General features: G+C 42.3%; 2 protein-coding genes across 3 annotated transcripts; one reads left to right on the top strand and one right to left on the bottom strand.

The window, feature by feature from the left end:
- Nucleotides 1–114: 114 nt before the first annotated feature.
- On the bottom strand, nucleotides 115–5,962 carry zcchc10 (zinc finger, CCHC domain containing 10). Of its 2 annotated transcripts, XM_078106807.1 has the most exons (5): nucleotides 4,601–5,962; nucleotides 4,080–4,335; nucleotides 2,933–3,094; nucleotides 2,149–2,190; nucleotides 115–780 (listed from the first exon to the last, which is right to left on the bottom strand). In XM_078106807.1, exons 2-5 carry the CDS (start codon nucleotides 4,118–4,120, stop codon nucleotides 543–545), a joined length of 483 nt encoding a protein of 160 aa, XP_077962933.1. In that variant the 5' UTR covers nucleotides 4,121–4,335; nucleotides 4,601–5,962; the 3' UTR covers nucleotides 115–542. The 2 variants fall into 2 exon arrangements, with proteins under 2 accessions (XP_077962933.1, XP_040037694.1); XM_040181760.2 differs by having other exon boundaries at nucleotides 4,080–5,290.
- hspa4a (heat shock protein 4a) lies at nucleotides 5,297–17,162 on the top strand. The gene is made up of 19 exons (XM_040181753.2): nucleotides 5,297–5,609; nucleotides 7,175–7,232; nucleotides 7,339–7,479; nucleotides 8,054–8,176; nucleotides 8,902–9,001; nucleotides 9,358–9,491; nucleotides 9,758–10,002; nucleotides 10,313–10,389; nucleotides 10,895–11,046; nucleotides 11,367–11,473; nucleotides 11,596–11,729; nucleotides 12,143–12,324; nucleotides 12,548–12,631; nucleotides 13,003–13,155; nucleotides 13,507–13,632; nucleotides 13,751–13,858; nucleotides 14,113–14,232; nucleotides 15,906–16,067; nucleotides 16,218–17,162. Exons 1-19 carry the CDS (start codon nucleotides 5,503–5,505, stop codon nucleotides 16,434–16,436), a joined length of 2,532 nt encoding a protein of 843 aa, XP_040037687.2. The 5' UTR covers nucleotides 5,297–5,502; the 3' UTR covers nucleotides 16,437–17,162.
- The last annotated feature ends 40 nt before the right edge of the window (nucleotides 17,163–17,202 follow it).

Raw genomic sequence — 17,202 nt, 5'->3', positions numbered from 1 at the left:
TTAAAAATCAGTTTTGTAAGTTGGTCAACTTTGCATAACTTTATTCTTAAATGCATTTTGTAAAGTAAAAAGAGTCTCTTTAGCAAAATAAAAAACTTGATGGCCAACTAAAAGTGCCTTAATAACAAGTTTATTTTAAAGTGAAACAAACAACTTTAACTTCATAGCAAACACACCCTCAAATTTTCAAACCAATGTAAAACCTTTACTGCTAGCACTCAATGGTCTATTAAATAACAGCTTTGAGGTTTATGGACGTCTGACTAAAAATATTCTTTAATACAAAATCACAAATTCAACATGAATAAGCACATTAGTTTCTTCAAATATTTCAAATTCCTATCCTTAGTGGACTTAAACATGTGAGAAAAATCACATTAACGTGTTCTTTTGTTTATTTTTAAAGCATAACATGACTTATTGGCCAACCAAATTAATCTGGTATTTTCAACCTTTGCTAGAAAAAACAGTGCACAACTAAAATCTATTTATGGATACTGTATACAAACAACCAGAAAACCCACTTCATCCAACATATTTATTCATTTCTTCTTTTTCTTCTTCTTAGGAGGTCCTTGATCTGAACCACTACTGCTCCCCGAGTCGGAGCTGGCCGATGATGAAGAGGAGGAGGAGGAGGACGAGGAGGAGCTGTCGTCATCGTCGCTGCTGCTGCTGTCGCTGTCATCCGAAGAGGAGCTGGAGGAGTCGCTGCTGTCGGACGATGAGTCACTTGACGAGCCGTCTGAGTCACTGCTGCTGTCGCTCCCGTCTTTTGCCCTGAGAACAAATGATAGAGCGTGAGATGCACTACGGAGGCAAGAACGCCGAGTTTTGCCATTAAGGTCTCACTCGGTACTTGGTACACTCCCGCAGATGTTTCTGTTTGCAACAGAGAAGGAAAACAAAACTATAAGACCTACCTTATTTTTGTTCACTTTTCTTAAACAACACTGACCGGCTCGGTTTACCTACTTTCAAAGTGAAATCACATTTTGTCTACCATCTCTTCTTCAACTGAGAAAGCCGATGGCAAACTGGGAGCAAAACCTGCACTGGCAACCTTTGTTTTCCTCTTTGGGTGTTGAAATAATCAGTGTCGTCACGCCTAAAAGGTAAAGCAATACTTAGTCACCCCCATCAAGGCTTCCTCTGTGGGTTTTTTTTTGTCTTTCATGAAGGGGGTCGTGGGGGCACACCTTTGCTGCTAAATGCTCATTGATGTTAAGCCTCTCACTTGAGTTGCCCTTGATTCACAACCTCTGAGATCTCCTGACTGATTGCATCTGCCCCTCCTACCAACCAAGGCAATCATGGCCTGCCACTCCAAAACAAACAAAGTAATTACACCCGAGATGACGGCGTCATTTGCCACGGAGCCAAACTGTCTGCAGAGTTACCGAAGTCCGCTGCTTAACTATACACTGTAATACCGGTTCGGTCGATGGCCACAAGCCAACGCTCAACCAGCGGTGATGCAAGTCAAGTGTTCTGGGGCTGGTGGGAGGAGGTCAAGTTGAACAGAACCTTTGATTTGGAAAACACAGGTGAAGCTAATAACATGAATTGCTGCATAACACCGCGATATCCTGGAGGCAATAACAATATAATAGCAATATTAGTTACACCTGTGCTTTCTCTGCCAGGGCTCAAATATCTGCTGTGTAAAAGTACTGCATTGGAGAAGAGCTGAACTGTTTTACAGCTGGTCATGAGGAGTGTCCAGCAGAGGGAGCTGTAGAGTAAACAATGTTCACACAGACGTTTCCAGTTTGGACTTTGAATCCAGAGTGGAAGAGCAACGTTGCAAAGGTCATCTACCTTTCATAAAGTGCACCTGAACACCCCATCCGAGGATAAATCCCGCACCAAGTCAAGCTTAAATTCACGAGACTACAACTCTCACATGATTGACATCATTTCATGAAGAAACCATTTGTATTTATTCTTTTCAATTTGTTCTTTTATTACTCAGTAATACAGATATGTAAATCTATGTTTTATTTATATTATATTATGTTATTATATGTAGTGGTTTACTACAATGTCAAGATTGGTAAGACTTAGAAAAATAAAAAGAATATTAATTTATGGCAAAACACTAATTTGGTAAAAAGGTGAAAACAAAACATTTAAAAATGTACTTACTTCTTTTTAATTTTCTTCTCACTGGAGCCTTCATTGCCAGGTCTGTAAAGATAAATTAAAACTCCTTAGAGACACCACATTATTAATAATTTGTCAATTAGTTGAGCTTGAATTGGCTTAGTAATTACAAGTGATAAGGTATGACGATGTGTTGTAGGACCTTTAGGGAATATTCCACGCCAGTAACTCAAGGCTATTTATCATTATGTCCTCCAGATGGCAATAAAAAACAATATACCGCGCTTCTGTTGGGTCAGTGTTTGTCCAGATTCACCTTAAATTAGAGACGGGTAAATTATAGCGGAACATCACTCCTGCTTCAGAAAGTGGTTTATTCCGTTTGGGTCAAATTTGGCTAATCTCTGTGATCAATACATTGAATTATAATGTACAATCAACCTTTAACCGGCGGATTGAACCCCGGATCCACTAACATTCATTTGCTGTAGCTGTGACTGCGGTGTATGAATGTTAGTTACTGAAGGGCAGACTGGCACGGTGTGCGGGAGCCACTGCCATCAGTGGGTGAATGTGTGAATAATGACAAGTAGTGTAAAAGCGCTTTGAGTGGTTGGATGACAGGACAAGCGCTGTATATTCATTTGAGAGTCTCGCTGTTTCTGACCGACTATGTCGACCAAGAAAACCATTTTAACTGCTCGTCCGCCTGAAGTGAACGAGAGGCTTTTAGCTTCCTCAAAAGTGACCATCCGAGTTATTCAGTCCCACCGTTAGTCGCTCAAACAGAATCAGCTTGACCTGTGAACTTCTGAAGAGGCCTTACCCAGTAATGCTCAGGGGTTTGTTTTCATTCTCCTTCATTTTCTTTTTCATCTCAACTGTCCTCGATGGTCTATGCACGTATTTCCGCTTGCCCGTGCACTCGTAGGTCCAGTGTCCCATCTCCAGACACTTCTGGCAACGCACATTTTGTTTGTTTGCCTCTCTGCATGCAATTAAAAGAAGACATCACAATGAGGACAGATGCTGACGTTTCTCTTTCGTGATGTGTGTTTGCAGCAAGATGCGTGCTAATGTTTCTTAAACAATAAACATTCTATAGTGTGCGTCACATTTGATGGGGTATACACATGCATTTTTCTCTTGTTTTTCAAATTCCAAAACCATGTTGTATAAGACTAATGTCTGATCTTTCATCCCATTGGAAGGTTTGAGTAGCTAAAACCTCCCTTTAAACCATTGCGGTCATGATGCAGGGTCCCGAAACAAAGGGGTAAAAAAAATGGAAAGTTGCAAATGGAAATTTTGTATGAATCCAATTCACCACCCCGACTTCCAAAAACTTGTCAGGTTATTTTCCATCTGCTGGGAGTGATTCATCGAAATGTTAAAAAGTGAAGTTTTAGGTTTTACAGATGTTTGTATGTGCATCTGTGTTTTGTTGTGGGTCGTATCCATGTTTCTATTGAATTTACTGTACTCATCGATCTCCATTAAAATAGATCCAGAGCTAAATGTGAGTACCTGATTAAATAAAGCTTAACTTGACATTAATATAAATTAAGAACATTAGAAATATATTTTGTTGAGGGAGAAAGTCGTGATTCAAAAACAGCCCGATATTGTACAGCTCGCCTCTTGACTAATCGCACACTACATGCCGAATAAACTGAGCGCTTGCAGGTTATTTGTTTATTAAAACATACGAGTTACGATTTTAAAGCCCCCACACACCCTCCCCAAAGAAAAGATCACAGAAAACATTCAAATAGTGTGGAAAAAAACGAAGTGTCGGTCAGAAAAACCGTGGCGCATTTGTGCTCCATCAAGCCCTGCAGGCTTCGTCCTTCCCTCCTTTATCCGACACAAAGCTCGGCGAGTTTAATGCAATTCCGTCTTTAAAGGACGAGAACGCTCACACGACGATGAAAACGATGGATGGTGACCGGTTTAAAAAACAGAATACTCACGCTTGCCTCCTGGCTATTATCCTGTGCATAGGAGTCGCCATGTTGCAGTTTACTTTTTCTTCTTCGATGGTATGAGAACTTCCGGTGTTACGTCGGAGGTCTGTTTTCCCGCCAGCAAGATGATGTCGCCCCCTTTGTTTTTGTTGGGATATGGTCAGTTGGGGATGATGCCAACTGGGTTTGAAGACTTGCAAAACCAGAGTGCAGGCCCAGGGTGAGGTGGCTGCCTCTTTTGGATGCTCCTGTGTTTCTAGTGCTGAAACAGAGAAAGAGACAGAGGAGAAAAGGAACAACCCCACGCAGGCTTGGTATTGGAATAACCCACAACCGGTGTGATATTAAACACAGGGTTACCAGTGGAAACGGGTAAAAAGATTAAACACAGTGAACAAAAACACATGAAAACAGAGTCTATTACACAGATTAAATCATCCGACATTTATTTTTGTTGAAGAAGCTTGTAAATCAAGAGCCTGAAAGAGTTTGTAATTAGGGATTAACAAGTATAGATATACACCCACCATAGTACCTGACATGTTATGACATTGTGAAGGAGCTCGAGATCACAGACACGTTCTGTCCCATTTCAAAAGCTTTTCTCACTCCGTTTAAGAGGTGATGGTGTTGATTGTTAACTTCCGGAGATATTGAGAGGCTCCACTGTATGCTCAAAAGATACACCATTGCCGTAAAAAATAATTTACATTGCAATGAAAATATATAACACTCTTTTCATATTTATATCATATAATGTATGTAATAATATATGTATATCAAATAGCACTACGCACTGATTAGAAAATAAATTATATAAAAATAATATCTATAATAATGTAAATCTAACTAGGATTCAGGGAACATTTTTAATTATGTCAATTTCTATAGTCTGAATAGTGGTGAATTTCCATATGGTTTCTAATATTTACATAATAAAAGACAAAAACGTATAAAGTCCCAGTAATGTAAAATGATTATACTAAAACAATAGTCTTTTATGTTTATTTGTACGTCCATATCTTCAGATATTGAGCTATATACCGTTTCTGAGGTTGAGCATTTGGTTATCTGTGTCAACAACGCAGTACTCGTTTATTTCCAGCTAAATCTTGAATATTAGAGAACAGTGGCTCACATGGTTATGGAAACGTCTAGATATATCTAGAACAACGCAAATCTCGCGATAACTCCCGTTCGAGACGTTAGTTCAGCCACCTTGCCGTTGTACTGTATATATGTCTATGCTGCGGACACGCCGGTAATTGTCAGCCGTGTGGATTATGACTAGAAGTTGATATACTTAACACAGAGAAACACGCCACTTCATCTTGCTTCCTCATCCATTTAAAGCGGCACCATTGCTTTCTATTAGTGTTTGTCCGACTTTAGATAACGTTATAGCTAGAATACAGCCCTATCGCTGAAGATGTCAGTGGTGGGATTCGACTTGGGCTTTCAAAGCTGCTATGTAGCTGTAGCCCGAGCCGGAGGGATTGAGACAGTCGCCAATGAATACAGCGACAGATGCACGCCGTAAGTACATAAATATGGCTGTGATGTGTGGATATATGAGTGGATATCTTAAGAAAACATGTCTTTGTCTCAACGGTTGTGTCTCACCGATGGTATGGCAAAGTTGACGTAACACGCGAATCCCGCTTGAACGTTGCTTATTAGCTACCGCGTATTTGTACGACTAAAATATCCTTTCAGTGTGAATGTTAACTTAGCTAAGCATGTGTCAATGTTTTGGACATGTAACGGTGTCGAATGAACGCGGACTAATCCTTAGTGCTCATCCTCCCATCCGCCATGGCGCCTCCGCGAGTTAGCGGCTAACGTCGGCTAGCCGAGCTCACCGTAACGTTTTTTTGTTACTGCCTTGTTGGAAAACGGGCTCTCGTTGCCCGGAGAACACGGGCGCGCGGTGTTCCCACCCGTTCTAATTGCGGTCGTGGTTGGTCATGCCTCGATGCTTTAAAGCTCCCGACCAACCGGCGTGCGCCGTGTGGGGAAGCGAGCGCCGTCCGTTACGTTCTCGTCGGTTACCATAGCATCCAGCGGCTTGTTGGAATCTTCTAGCAAGTTGTTGGCGCTGAAGATACGTGTAGTTTATGATGCGTCTTCAAAGAGAAACGCGTGTTTGTTTTTTGTTTAAGTGCAGCTCATTTTGCGGACACTTTGTACCCACGATGGCAAATGTCTATACAAGATAATATTGCATTTCAAGTGGTCGTTCAGCGTCATTTCACTATGTTAATATGTTAACGAATATGACTGCTATAACAACATTTCCTAGACTGTATCCTGTATGTATTATCTCATATATTTAGTATGATGATAGATCTGAATGTGGATGTATTTACAGCAGTTTTTTTTAACTCGTTATGAATTGGAAGCGTCAACTGATGTTTTTAGTGACTCAATGAACCGACTGTAAGAAACTAGTTATTACTGAGGCAATGAGTTGAATTTGTCAATGGCAAGAGAGATAATATAATTTCATTAAGGGATCAACTATTTGTGTGTGCAAAAAACAACCAGGACCTGTTTCTTCTGAATTCTTTATGAAATTAGGTTTTTGTGCAATTGTTTAAATACAATATGCAAGACATACGTTTTGTAATAATTAATTTTGTTAAGCAAGCAAGTGACATAATTGTTTTCTATTTTCATTCCATTTTTGTTTTTTAATTATTTATTTTTTAATCAAAATGTTCTTACTTCCCTGACTTCAATCCATTACATCAATTGCAATGAGCAAATAACACAGCATGGTAATTCTTACCACTCTGATCTGGCATTAGGACGTGGTCCGCTACCTGATGAGCCACATTCCTCTGATTGTTTACAGCGAATGTAGCTCTGAGTTCAATAGGGGTGAGGACGACGGGCATGTTGAAATCTCATGGACAGACCACGCTGTCCCTTTTTCTGTAGCTAGTGTTTAGAAATGACTTGCCAGTTAAGCCATGCCAATACATGACATGGCTTAACTGGCAAGTAAATCTGTCTTGAGGGTGTATTCACAAATAGGCGGACGATACGAACTGCTCGCCGTATGTCTTAGCGTAACATTTTTGATTGTTGTCCTCCAGCTCAGTCATATCCTTTGGACCACGAAATCGGTCTATAGGAGCAGCTGCGAAGAGCCAGGTAAGATCAGTCTAGTCGCCCATCGAGAATCTTTGAAGATTCTTGTAATCAAACCCAGAAAAAATGGAGGCTGGCAACCTTTTTAATTAATTTTTGTCATGCCCAGGTGGTGACCAACTGTCGGAACACGGTGCAGGCCTTCAAGCGATTTCACAGCAGAGCGTTTTCAGACCCTTATGTCCAGTCAGCCAAGTCCAACTTGGTGTACGACCTGGCCGAGATGCCATCTGGAGCCACCGGTATAAAAGTAAGATGAAGAATATCCCGCAGCCGCTGCTATATTCAAGATAATATAGGTAGCCACAACTAGCTGGAGAGAAAAGATGCAGTTGCTTCCAACAAAAGTAACGGACAGAGAGGATAAAAAGCACAACAGCTTATTCCTGACGTTATTGCTCGCCCATTTCCTACCCAGCGTTTTCCCAAAAAGTGCCTTGCATACTATTCTTTCCTCTCGATCAAAGTTCTTCTGTTATCTTTCCCTGTCAATCCATTTCTTTATGTTTTTCTACTAAAACTAGTTTCCTCAACCCGTCATAAACTGTTAGCTATTTCAACTCCTGTAAACATATTCTGTGGTAAGAAATTATCATTGTACTGGATCTCTGAACTTTTCAATTAGCTGATTGCATATATATTTATTCTGACAAATAACACATCATAGATCCATCCTTTCTATTAAGAGTTTCCAGATTCAATCACATCATAGACAATCGTAAGTTTGGATGTGCTTTCAATCTATTAAGATGCATTATGGGTTATTTATAGCTTTCTAACCTTTAATCAAGGTTATTCAACTGTCAAATGTTCCTCAACTCTAGGTCATGTACATGGAGGAGGAGAGAGTGTTCAGCATCGAGCAGGTCACAGGCATGCTGCTGAGCAAACTAAAGGAGACTGCTGAAAGCGCACTAAAGAAACCAGTGGCAGACTGTGTCATCTCGGTAAGCATTTGCACAGCAGTTTTGCAGCTCATGCAGGGGCTCTGAGAATCTATGACACCTCTGGAACTCATCAGTACTGCTCATTACTGCCTCTCCGCGTCCTACTGGAGGTTCTTGTTGTGGCAACGCGTCACATCTCATTGGCTTTAAATGTCTTAGCAGGAGGTAAAGTACTAGTTGGATCGCGTCACGTTGCTTATTTAATATGACGAGTTTTTTTTTTTTACACAACTTGTGATTACTTACGGACTTTATACGATGACAGCTGTCTCCAAGGTGTATGAATGTATTAGCACCTGTTCGTGTGGTCTTTAGAGTTTCCAACACTTCACCAGATGTCTCGTGTTAAAGCAACGGCACCTGTTGCGTAGTGATACAGATCTCACACGGGGAGGCGGTTAGCTTCACCGGTACTAAATCTAATGTTTGCATCAGCCGAAGAGGTGGATAAGGTGGTGTTATTATTACTGAGGCCAGTTGCTAAAATTAGACCTTTTTCCTCAAGGAGAAGTTTTGTTTTGACTCCCGGAGTAACTAACATGGCAGCGTTGTCCAGACGTCCTGCGATACAGGCAATTCATGCGTCACTGATGTTCAATGAGAAGAACTAAGGGATATGTTTTAACTTGTCAACATCTTTTTTGTGTTATCAATGCCTTCCAGTCTTTTTATTAGAAATTGTATGAGTCAAATCCCTCACCTGCATTGTTTTGTCCCCTCCCAAGGTCCCAAGCTATTTCACCGACTCAGATAGGAGGTCTGTCATGGATGCAGCTCAGATCGCGGGCCTCAACTGTCTGCGACTAATGAATGAGACCACTGCAGGTATACCGAAAGATATTTCTCTCTCTGAGGGATAAGCAACCTCACAATCCTTGCAACCAGTCGTCGGGCTTTTAGACAAACAATAACGTTCTACCGCAAACTTGCATCGACGGCAGATGAGTGGAGCCGCTATTACAAAAGTATAGCGCTGTCAACTTCTAGCTAATTATTTGGCAAAGTCATTGCGCAGCAAAAGTACCACTGTGTCATTGCATAAATATGTTAAAATAGAAATGCGGTGGATTTCATAAGCATTTTATTTGTATGTATTTGCATTCTCGTACTCTTCTGTCGGTCAGATGCCTCTACTATATTTGTGGGCCAAACTGACACCAGATTGTGCCTGTTTGTTGCAGTGAGTCTGGCATATGGCATCTACAAGCAGGACCTGCCAGCGCCAGAAGAGAAGCCCAGGAATGTGGTGTTTGTGGACGTCGGCCACTCTGGTTACCAGGTCTCCGTTTGTGCCTTCAACAAGGGAAAGCTCAAGGTGAGTAATGGATGCTTCGTGCCCAAGCGATGTAAAATGTTTTCAGGGGCGCTTATGATGTCGCAGCCCGACGTTATTGGCAGATTCAGCCCAAAAGTTTGTCATTTATTTTGTCATGCGGGCATAGATGGAAGCCGGATGATGAGCAATGCTACTGAGCAGTGCTTTTTATTCATTTGTTAATGGTAATGATTCTTAATTGTAACAGCAATAAATTCAACCCGTATGTTGGTGGGAACCTGTTCTAATATGTTTTCCACCTTCAGATCCTCGCCACAGCGTTTGACGCGGAGCTCGGAGGGAAGGCTTTGGATGAAATCCTGGTCAACCACTTCTGCGAGGAGTTCGGCAAAAAGTACAAGCTGGACGTGAAGTCCAAGCCCCGGGCTCTGGTCCGACTGCATCAGGAGTGTGAGAAACTCAAGAAGCTGATGAGCGCCAACTCCTCCGACCTGCCTCTCAACATCGAGTGCTTCATGAATGACATCGACGTCTCCGGTAAACTCAACAGGTGAGATGCAGCTGTACTCTCGTGATTAATGGGACACAATCTGTTATTCACTGGGTATAACACGTATCATCAATGAGGGCTTAGTGTTCGTGCCATTTAGAATAAAGCCGTTACAATCTTTTAGTTTCTTTTTTTTGTTGACTAGTGTCTGAATATTATATTGAGCTGCTAAAAGATTAGCCCAAATAAAATTTAAAAAACTACTTTTGCTACAGTAAGAACTAACATTTAGTGGCCCTCGGTGTGTGTGTGTGTGTGTGTGTGTGTGTGTGTGAGAATCTATTAATAATCCTTGACCACGTGTCTCCAGGGGTCAATTTGAGGAGATGTGTACGGGGCATCTGGCCAAAGTGGAGGGTCCCCTGCGCAGCGTCATGGAACAAGCCAGTGAGTGCATCTGACATTATTAGCATGTGGACTATCCCCGTCAGCACAGGGCAGAGAGAGCCCCTCCGCCTGTGCACTTTAAAAAGACTCATCCCTTTCATTGCATGGCTGCATCATTCTAAAGAGAATATTGTTTAAAAAATAGATTTTTCATCTGAAAAGACTATTCCTCTCATTGAGAGATCAGAAGTACGTCAGTAGCAACTGTTAGATGTCTATATGCAACAATTTGCTCCCTTTTTTTGCAGGGATTGACCAATCAAAAGTATTTTTAAAAGCTGTGGGGTGATATAAATATAAATTTGGGTGTGCCAGAGTATTTACGCTAAGTGTCGTTGAGTTATGTGCTTTCACCCAAAACATATAACTTTGTCGACAATATATCCTGGATGTATTTTCACTGCAAACACAAACGTCGGCGAGTATCGGAAAACAGAGTGTTGCTTCCGTACACTTTACCAAGCCTGTTTTGCGTCACCATCGTCTCCTGCTTCCTGTCACCCAGAGCTGAAAAAGGAAGATATTTATGCCGTGGAGATCGTGGGCGGTGCTTCCAGAATCCCATCCATCAAGGAGCGCATCAGCAAGTTCTTTGGCAAAGAGTTGAGCACCACCCTGAACGCCGACGAGGCCGTGGCCAGAGGCTGCGCGCTGCAGGTACGGCTGCCCCTGCGATAACCGACCGTCTGGACTCACACAGCCGACGGCTGTGACAGCAGAGCGGGTGGAGCATGACGTGCACACGCATCATTTTAAAGTGGCTTATTTGTTGTTGATGCGGGAATAATGTTTGTGGTTTTACCTATTTATAGTGAGTAAAAACAACGAAACATTGATGGTAACAGCTTCACAAATATTGTTTTCTCATTGTAAATGGAATATTTGGGTTGGATAATTTGTTGCTGGCAGTCGGTGAAGGAAGGCGACTTAAAAGGCAAGTGTGAGTTTTATTAACTCGTATCCCCCCTCCTCCCCAGTGTGCCATCTTGTCACCAGCGTTCAAAGTCCGGGAGTTCTCCATTACAGATGTTGTCCCCTACTCCATCTCTCTAAAATGGAATTCGGCTGCTGAGGAGGGACTGAGGTACAATCTCTGAGTTTCATTGGCAGTTTACTAGATACTGGCTAGTATCCAGCAGTGTGAAACATTACCTTGGATGGTTTACTTTTTGTCTCCTCATTAACCCCCCCGCTGTGTCTTAACAGTGATTGTGAGGTCTTCCAAAAGAACCACGCAGCTCCCTTCTCCAAGGTACTGACCTTCTTCCGGAAGGAGCCCTTCACCCTTGAAGGTTACTACAGCAACCCCAAGGAGCTGCCCTACCCAAACAGCCATATAGGTACTGCAAGTTTAACTTCACAAGAATTCATATACTTCCATCTTCACCTTTTATACAATCCCTGGCAATAAATAAATTAAGTGTTAGATGTATTGTAGAAACGTAAGGTTGAATAAACTTTTAAAGATATTTTTAAGAACTACTGTTTCACTCAAATAAAATACAAATACATTCTAAAAACGTACAGGTCCAGCTACATTTAACACAAACTAATTTTCTTAAGGAAAACAAGTTGGTCAGCTTAGTGAAATCCTTAAAGGTTTTATCAGTAAACAGTTTGTGACAGTCATGTGCTCTAAAGCTCAGAGCCACAAAGACGTTGCTCACCTCATGCGGCCGCCCCACAGGGAGCCTGAACCACCACCCTGTGCGTTGATGTATTCTGAATGTCCACCCGTATCTCCGCCCCCCAGGCCAGTTCCTGATCCACAACGTGGTTCCTCAGGCGTCTGGGGAGAGTTCCAAAGTCAAGGTGAAGGTCCGGGTCAACGTTCACGGCATGTTCAGCGTTTCGAGCGCCTCACTCATAGAGGTCCTGAAAACAGCTGAGGGGGAAGAACAGTTAGAGACGGACCAGCCGGCCAAAGAGGAGGAGGTGTGTGCTCATTGTGTGTGTGTGTGTGTGTGTTTTAAACCCCCTAATGTCATCATAATGGACTTTAAATGTACTGCCTTAACAAGCTGTTTAAGACTTAAATGGAATTGCATTTTTCTCATAGTCTCAATCCACTGTTGGCATTAAACCAGCTGCAAAAGGCAATATCTTTAATCTTATATTTAATACGATTCATGTCTTTTATTTTGTTACCGCGCATCAGAACAAAATGCACGTGGACCAAGACGATCCAAAGCTCCAGACTGGAGACAACGGAGAAAACAAATCAGAGGTGGAGGAGATGGAGGTAACCGCGGCCTTGTGATAAGTCACTCATTATGATGCCAATACATATTCCATTACTATATACAGTACAATGAAACTGCCTTTTCTGGTTTCTCTTCTCCCTATTTCTTTGCTTTCTCCCTTTTTTCCACATTTCCCTAACGTAGGAAGGAAATAAGGAAGTACAAATGAAAAGAATTAAGCAGGGAGAAAGGCATGAAAAATGAATAAAGGTTATTGTTGGATTTCAGTAAAGCGCTACTAATAACTGGAAAAGGATCGAAACCGTCATCAGCAGAGGGAGATATTAAATTTTCAGCATAGTCTTAAGGCTGTTGAATGTTAAATATTTTATTTGCACGCACTAAAATGCTTTCCATCTTCCCTTTTCAGACAACTGAAGACTCCAAGCAGGCAAAGAAAAACGACCAGCCGCCCCAAGCAAAGAAGCCCAAAGTGAAAACGAAGACAGTGGAGCTGCCCGTCGAGCACAAACTGCTCGGGCAGCTGTCTGATGACGTACTAAATATGTCTGTGGAGAATGAGGTAATGTCCCAACAATCACCACCAGTGTCCAGCATGCACTCCCAGTATCCGTCCACACTACGTGCTGCTGCTTCTTAAGTCCTGCCTTCATTTCTTTCTAGAGGAAAGACCGTTAGTCGCTTCATAGATCATGTTGATGATATTATAGCTGATGACCTGGTGAATATAACACTACGGGGATTTGGTTGCTTTTATTAAATGACATGCTGCAGAATCAAATATGATAATGATGGATTTGATTGTTTGGATGTAGACATTCACCATATATAATTGGATATTTGTTGTCCTTTTTCCTCAAAGTGTTTGTTTTTGTTCACTGTCTCGGTAACACCCGCCCTTTGGCTCTTTCAGGGGCAGATGATCATGCAGGACAAGCTCGAGAAGGAGAGGAACGACGCCAAGAACAACGTAGAGGAGTACGTGTACGACATGAGGGACAAACTGCACGGGGTCTTGGAAAAGTTTGTGAATGAGGCTGTGAGTACCGTGAGCAGACATTGACACATTGTCGCCTTAATCTCAACACGCACTTCCTCTTAATCAATGTTAGTTGTTTTTTGTGCGTTGGGATTTTGAAAATGCTTCTTGTGTGCAGCATCGAGACGCGTTCTCCTTAAAGCTGGAAGACACGGAGACCTGGCTGTACGAAGACGGAGAGGACCAACAGAAACAAGTTTACATCGACAAACTGGCTGAGCTGAAGGTAACCGGGCACAAAGCGAGCAGCTGGACAGATGTTCCAGAGGGACATAATAGCATTCAAGGGAAAACTCGTTTTAAACAGGTGTACAGTTATTGACCTGGCTCCCTGCTTGTTGAGATTAATGTGGTTCCCAATGCATGTTTATCTATTATATTCTGCAGTATCATAATAGTTTTTCAGAAATTACTCTGTTTATTCAGTCACAATGAATGAGTGTGTTTTGTCTTCTGACTAAACGTGACACTTTTCTACAGGAAATGGGCCAGCCAATTTTTGAGAGATACATGGAAGCTGAGGAGAGACCTAGAGCATTCCAGGAGCTTGGCAGATTGATCCAGATGTACATGAAGATCATCGACGCCTACAAGGCAAAGGTAGTAACCTGGTTTCTTTACAAACCAAAGGCTTGCTTTGTTTCGTTTAACAGTTTGAGGGTTGCCTAACAACACCCCAAACTGTTACATTATTGGACGATAAACCACGGCCTTTCATACCTTATTGCTTTTATAATACGGTTACCAGCGAAATTATAAATATGTAAGTAAAGCTGCCTTTCAGCACAAAATAGTATTAGCCACCAAACATTGTGTATCGCATTTCAATAGTCGTCTAGAGAAAAATAGTCCCTGTACGTGCATGTAAACAGCATTGGGTCTCCTTGCAAGATCTTGCAGCATCTCATTCATTCACATCGCTCATGACGTCCATCTTAATTGTCCGGTTGCGAAAGCTCGCATTGCCTGAAACCGATCATGTGTGGTGTTTCCGGCCTTTTTTCGGCAATAGTCACCGAGCTAAAACTGAAATGTCAACTAACTGTCGCGCAAAATCTAACCGTTATTTTGAGTGCGCAGCGATATGGAACGCTCGGGTCAATGTGAAGTATGTTACATTAATAATGTAGCCCGTGTGACTCACTGTTAACCAATCAGAACGCTGAATTTCCTCTACCCCAGCGGTTCCCAAACTCAAGAATGCCGCGGCCCAATTTGAAATCTGAAAATCTTTCGTGGCCCACCCAAACCTTTAATCACACCTCTGATCAAAACATAATGATTAAATGACTGTAAGAATTTAACCAAAATCAAACATCCGCGAGCAAAAGTTCGTCACCGCGAGGTATTTGCTCGCTTGCAAAACGTGAACTTCGTTGCTTGTGAGGAGAATCGCTGCTCGCTGTTGTTCTTTTTGACAGTAAGGTGGAGACGGTGCTTTCAGGGTCTGATCGATGCTGCGAGGTGCGTCCGCTCCCGCCGCCGCCCTCGCCATCCACGACTTAAATCTTCGGCTGCTTTTAGAATAACTTATTTTCCCTGTTAAGATGGTTCAGCTCCTGTAAAAAAAAGGACGCCGTCTCTCGCTCTTTAATCTCATAACGTGCTCGGCAAGAACGACAGCTTTGTTTCTCCGACGCGCCCTGAAACAAGCTCCATATCTCACGCGCTTGAGCGACGCTCAGCATCTCGCCGTCGTAGACCGAGCTTTGGCGTGTTTGGCAGAGCACCTTGAGCGCCGTGAACAACCAGTATGGATCAACCGATTAACCAATTGATCCATATATATAAGGCGCTCCGGATTATAAGGCACTGTCGTTTTTTGAGAAAATTAAAGCCTTTTAAGTGTGCCTTGGAGTGCGGAAAATGCGGTATATTTACTTTAATACTACAAGAGGGCGCCCCGTTTGTTGAACAACGACAGGCGGACAAGAGCAGCCGTTTCAAGCGAGAGCCTTATTGTTTTATTAATCTGTCCGTTTAAATTGTTTGTGCTTCATCAACTAATGTTTCACATAACTAATGTGCCGCATCATAAATATTTGTATATTAATTTCAAACTTTTAAAAATTGAAAATGAAAAAACTTTTAAAAAAAACTGCGGCCCACCTGCAGTACCTCCACACTTTGGGAATCGCTGCTCTACCCATATTATAATAGGTGTTTAATCACAGCCAACGAGGTTCCATGTGAGATTATTAATGATTGCCAAACAGATAGCATAATTTATTCGTGCACCCCCCCCCCCCCCCCCCACCCCACACACACAACAGGATGAGCTGTACGATCACATGGATGAGCTGGAAGTGACCAGCGTGGAAAAGCAGGTGAAGGCCGCCATGATCTGGATGAACGGCAAAATGAACCAGCAGAACAATCAGGACCTCACTCTGGAACCAGTGGTCAAAGTGGCAGAGATCCAGGCAAAGATTAAGGTACTGAGTACATTCGAGGTGCTCACACAAACAACCAACCTTAAAATAGTAGAAGTTGTGGAAATATGATCGTCGCTTCACCAAATCCTCTTCCTGTAGATTAGTGATTATGGGAGTTATTTAACCTTTTTCTCCGACTTCCTCGCACAGGAGCTCTACTCGGCCTGTAACCCCGTGGTGTCCAAACCCAAGCCCAAGGCGGAGCTCCCGCAGGAGGAGAAGACTGAGAACGGGCCGGTGAACGGGCAGGAGGGGCAGGAAGGGACGGAGGGGACTGATAGTCAGCCGGGCAATTCTGACAAAGCAACACCCGCGGGCGCAGAGCAAGGAGCGGCGGAGAAGAAGCTCCCCGACATGGACATCGACTAACGGTTCACCTCCGTTAGTCGGGCCGCTTGCAACCCGACCCGTGTTCCTCGAGAGTTATCAAAAATGCAAACAACGGCATCCCTAATCAATGCAGCCGGCGTCATCGGCACGTCATTCCCCCTTTATTTATTTTTTTCCTTTATTTTTTTTTCTGGTGAATTAAAAAATATTGCATAACTTTGAAAATGAATAGACTACTTTATGACATAAAGGTTGTCGGTGTCGGCCGGAAAACCGCTTCCTCCGCGTTGCTTTGACGGCCATCAAGCTAAAGATTGTTTAGTTCAGCATCTCCTGAGCATATTTAACATAAGAATGTCAGCTTGGAAGAATTGTAAGCAAAAGGACAGAAGAAAAGAAGTAATACACACCGGATTTATGACTGTGTAAAATATTGCAGTATGTCTAATCACGATAGAGGTACAGAGGGAAATGTTAACGAGCATCTAAGTTGTACATGACTTAAAATAAGTGTAACTGCTGGATTGTGTTATATTTAGTTTAAGGTTAAGGAGGACGTTGTTATTGAGTTTACTTGTATTGTATGTTGAAACTAGAAACTATAAGTTACTGTCATGCAGTATTTCCTGTTTGGCTTTTCTCATTCAAAAGCAATGGTTGGTCCTTTGGTTCTCTGGTAGACTTGTACTGTCTGTTTTTTTTCTACTTAACAGTTTGAGCGGTGGTCCTACTATTCGCCTTCTAAAAAATAAATCTTGAACAAAACAAGGAATAGACATTTGTTGCTATAGGTGTGCACCAGTGA

The sequence above is a fragment of the Gasterosteus aculeatus genome, chromosome 7 (genome assembly GCF_964276395.1).
Source record: "Gasterosteus aculeatus chromosome 7, fGasAcu3.hap1.1, whole genome shotgun sequence".
NCBI classification, from domain to species: domain Eukaryota; kingdom Metazoa; phylum Chordata; class Actinopteri; order Perciformes; family Gasterosteidae; genus Gasterosteus; species Gasterosteus aculeatus.
The sequence above is the reverse complement of the archived record's forward strand: the minus strand, read 5'-3'. Positions and strand labels throughout refer to the sequence as shown.

Coding starts and splice junctions, on each gene's coding strand:
- zcchc10 (XM_078106807.1), bottom strand. CDS start 4,120: ATGGCGACTCCTATGCACAGGATAATAGCCAGGAGGCAAGC. Junction 3,095..4,079: donor ATAATAGCCAGGAGGCAAGC/GTGAGTATTCTG, acceptor AATTGCATGCAG/AGAGGCAAACAAACAAAATG. Junction 781..2,148: donor GAGAAGAAAATTAAAAAGAA/GTAAGTACATTT, acceptor ATTTGTTCTCAG/GGCAAAAGACGGGAGCGACA.
- hspa4a (XM_040181753.2), top strand. CDS start 5,503: ATGTCAGTGGTGGGATTCGACTTGGGCTTTCAAAGCTGCTATGTAGCT. Junction 8,177..8,901: donor TGGCAGACTGTGTCATCTCG/GTAAGCATTTGC, acceptor TCCCCTCCCAAG/GTCCCAAGCTATTTCACCGA. Junction 16,068..16,217: donor AGATCCAGGCAAAGATTAAG/GTACTGAGTACA, acceptor TTCCTCGCACAG/GAGCTCTACTCGGCCTGTAA.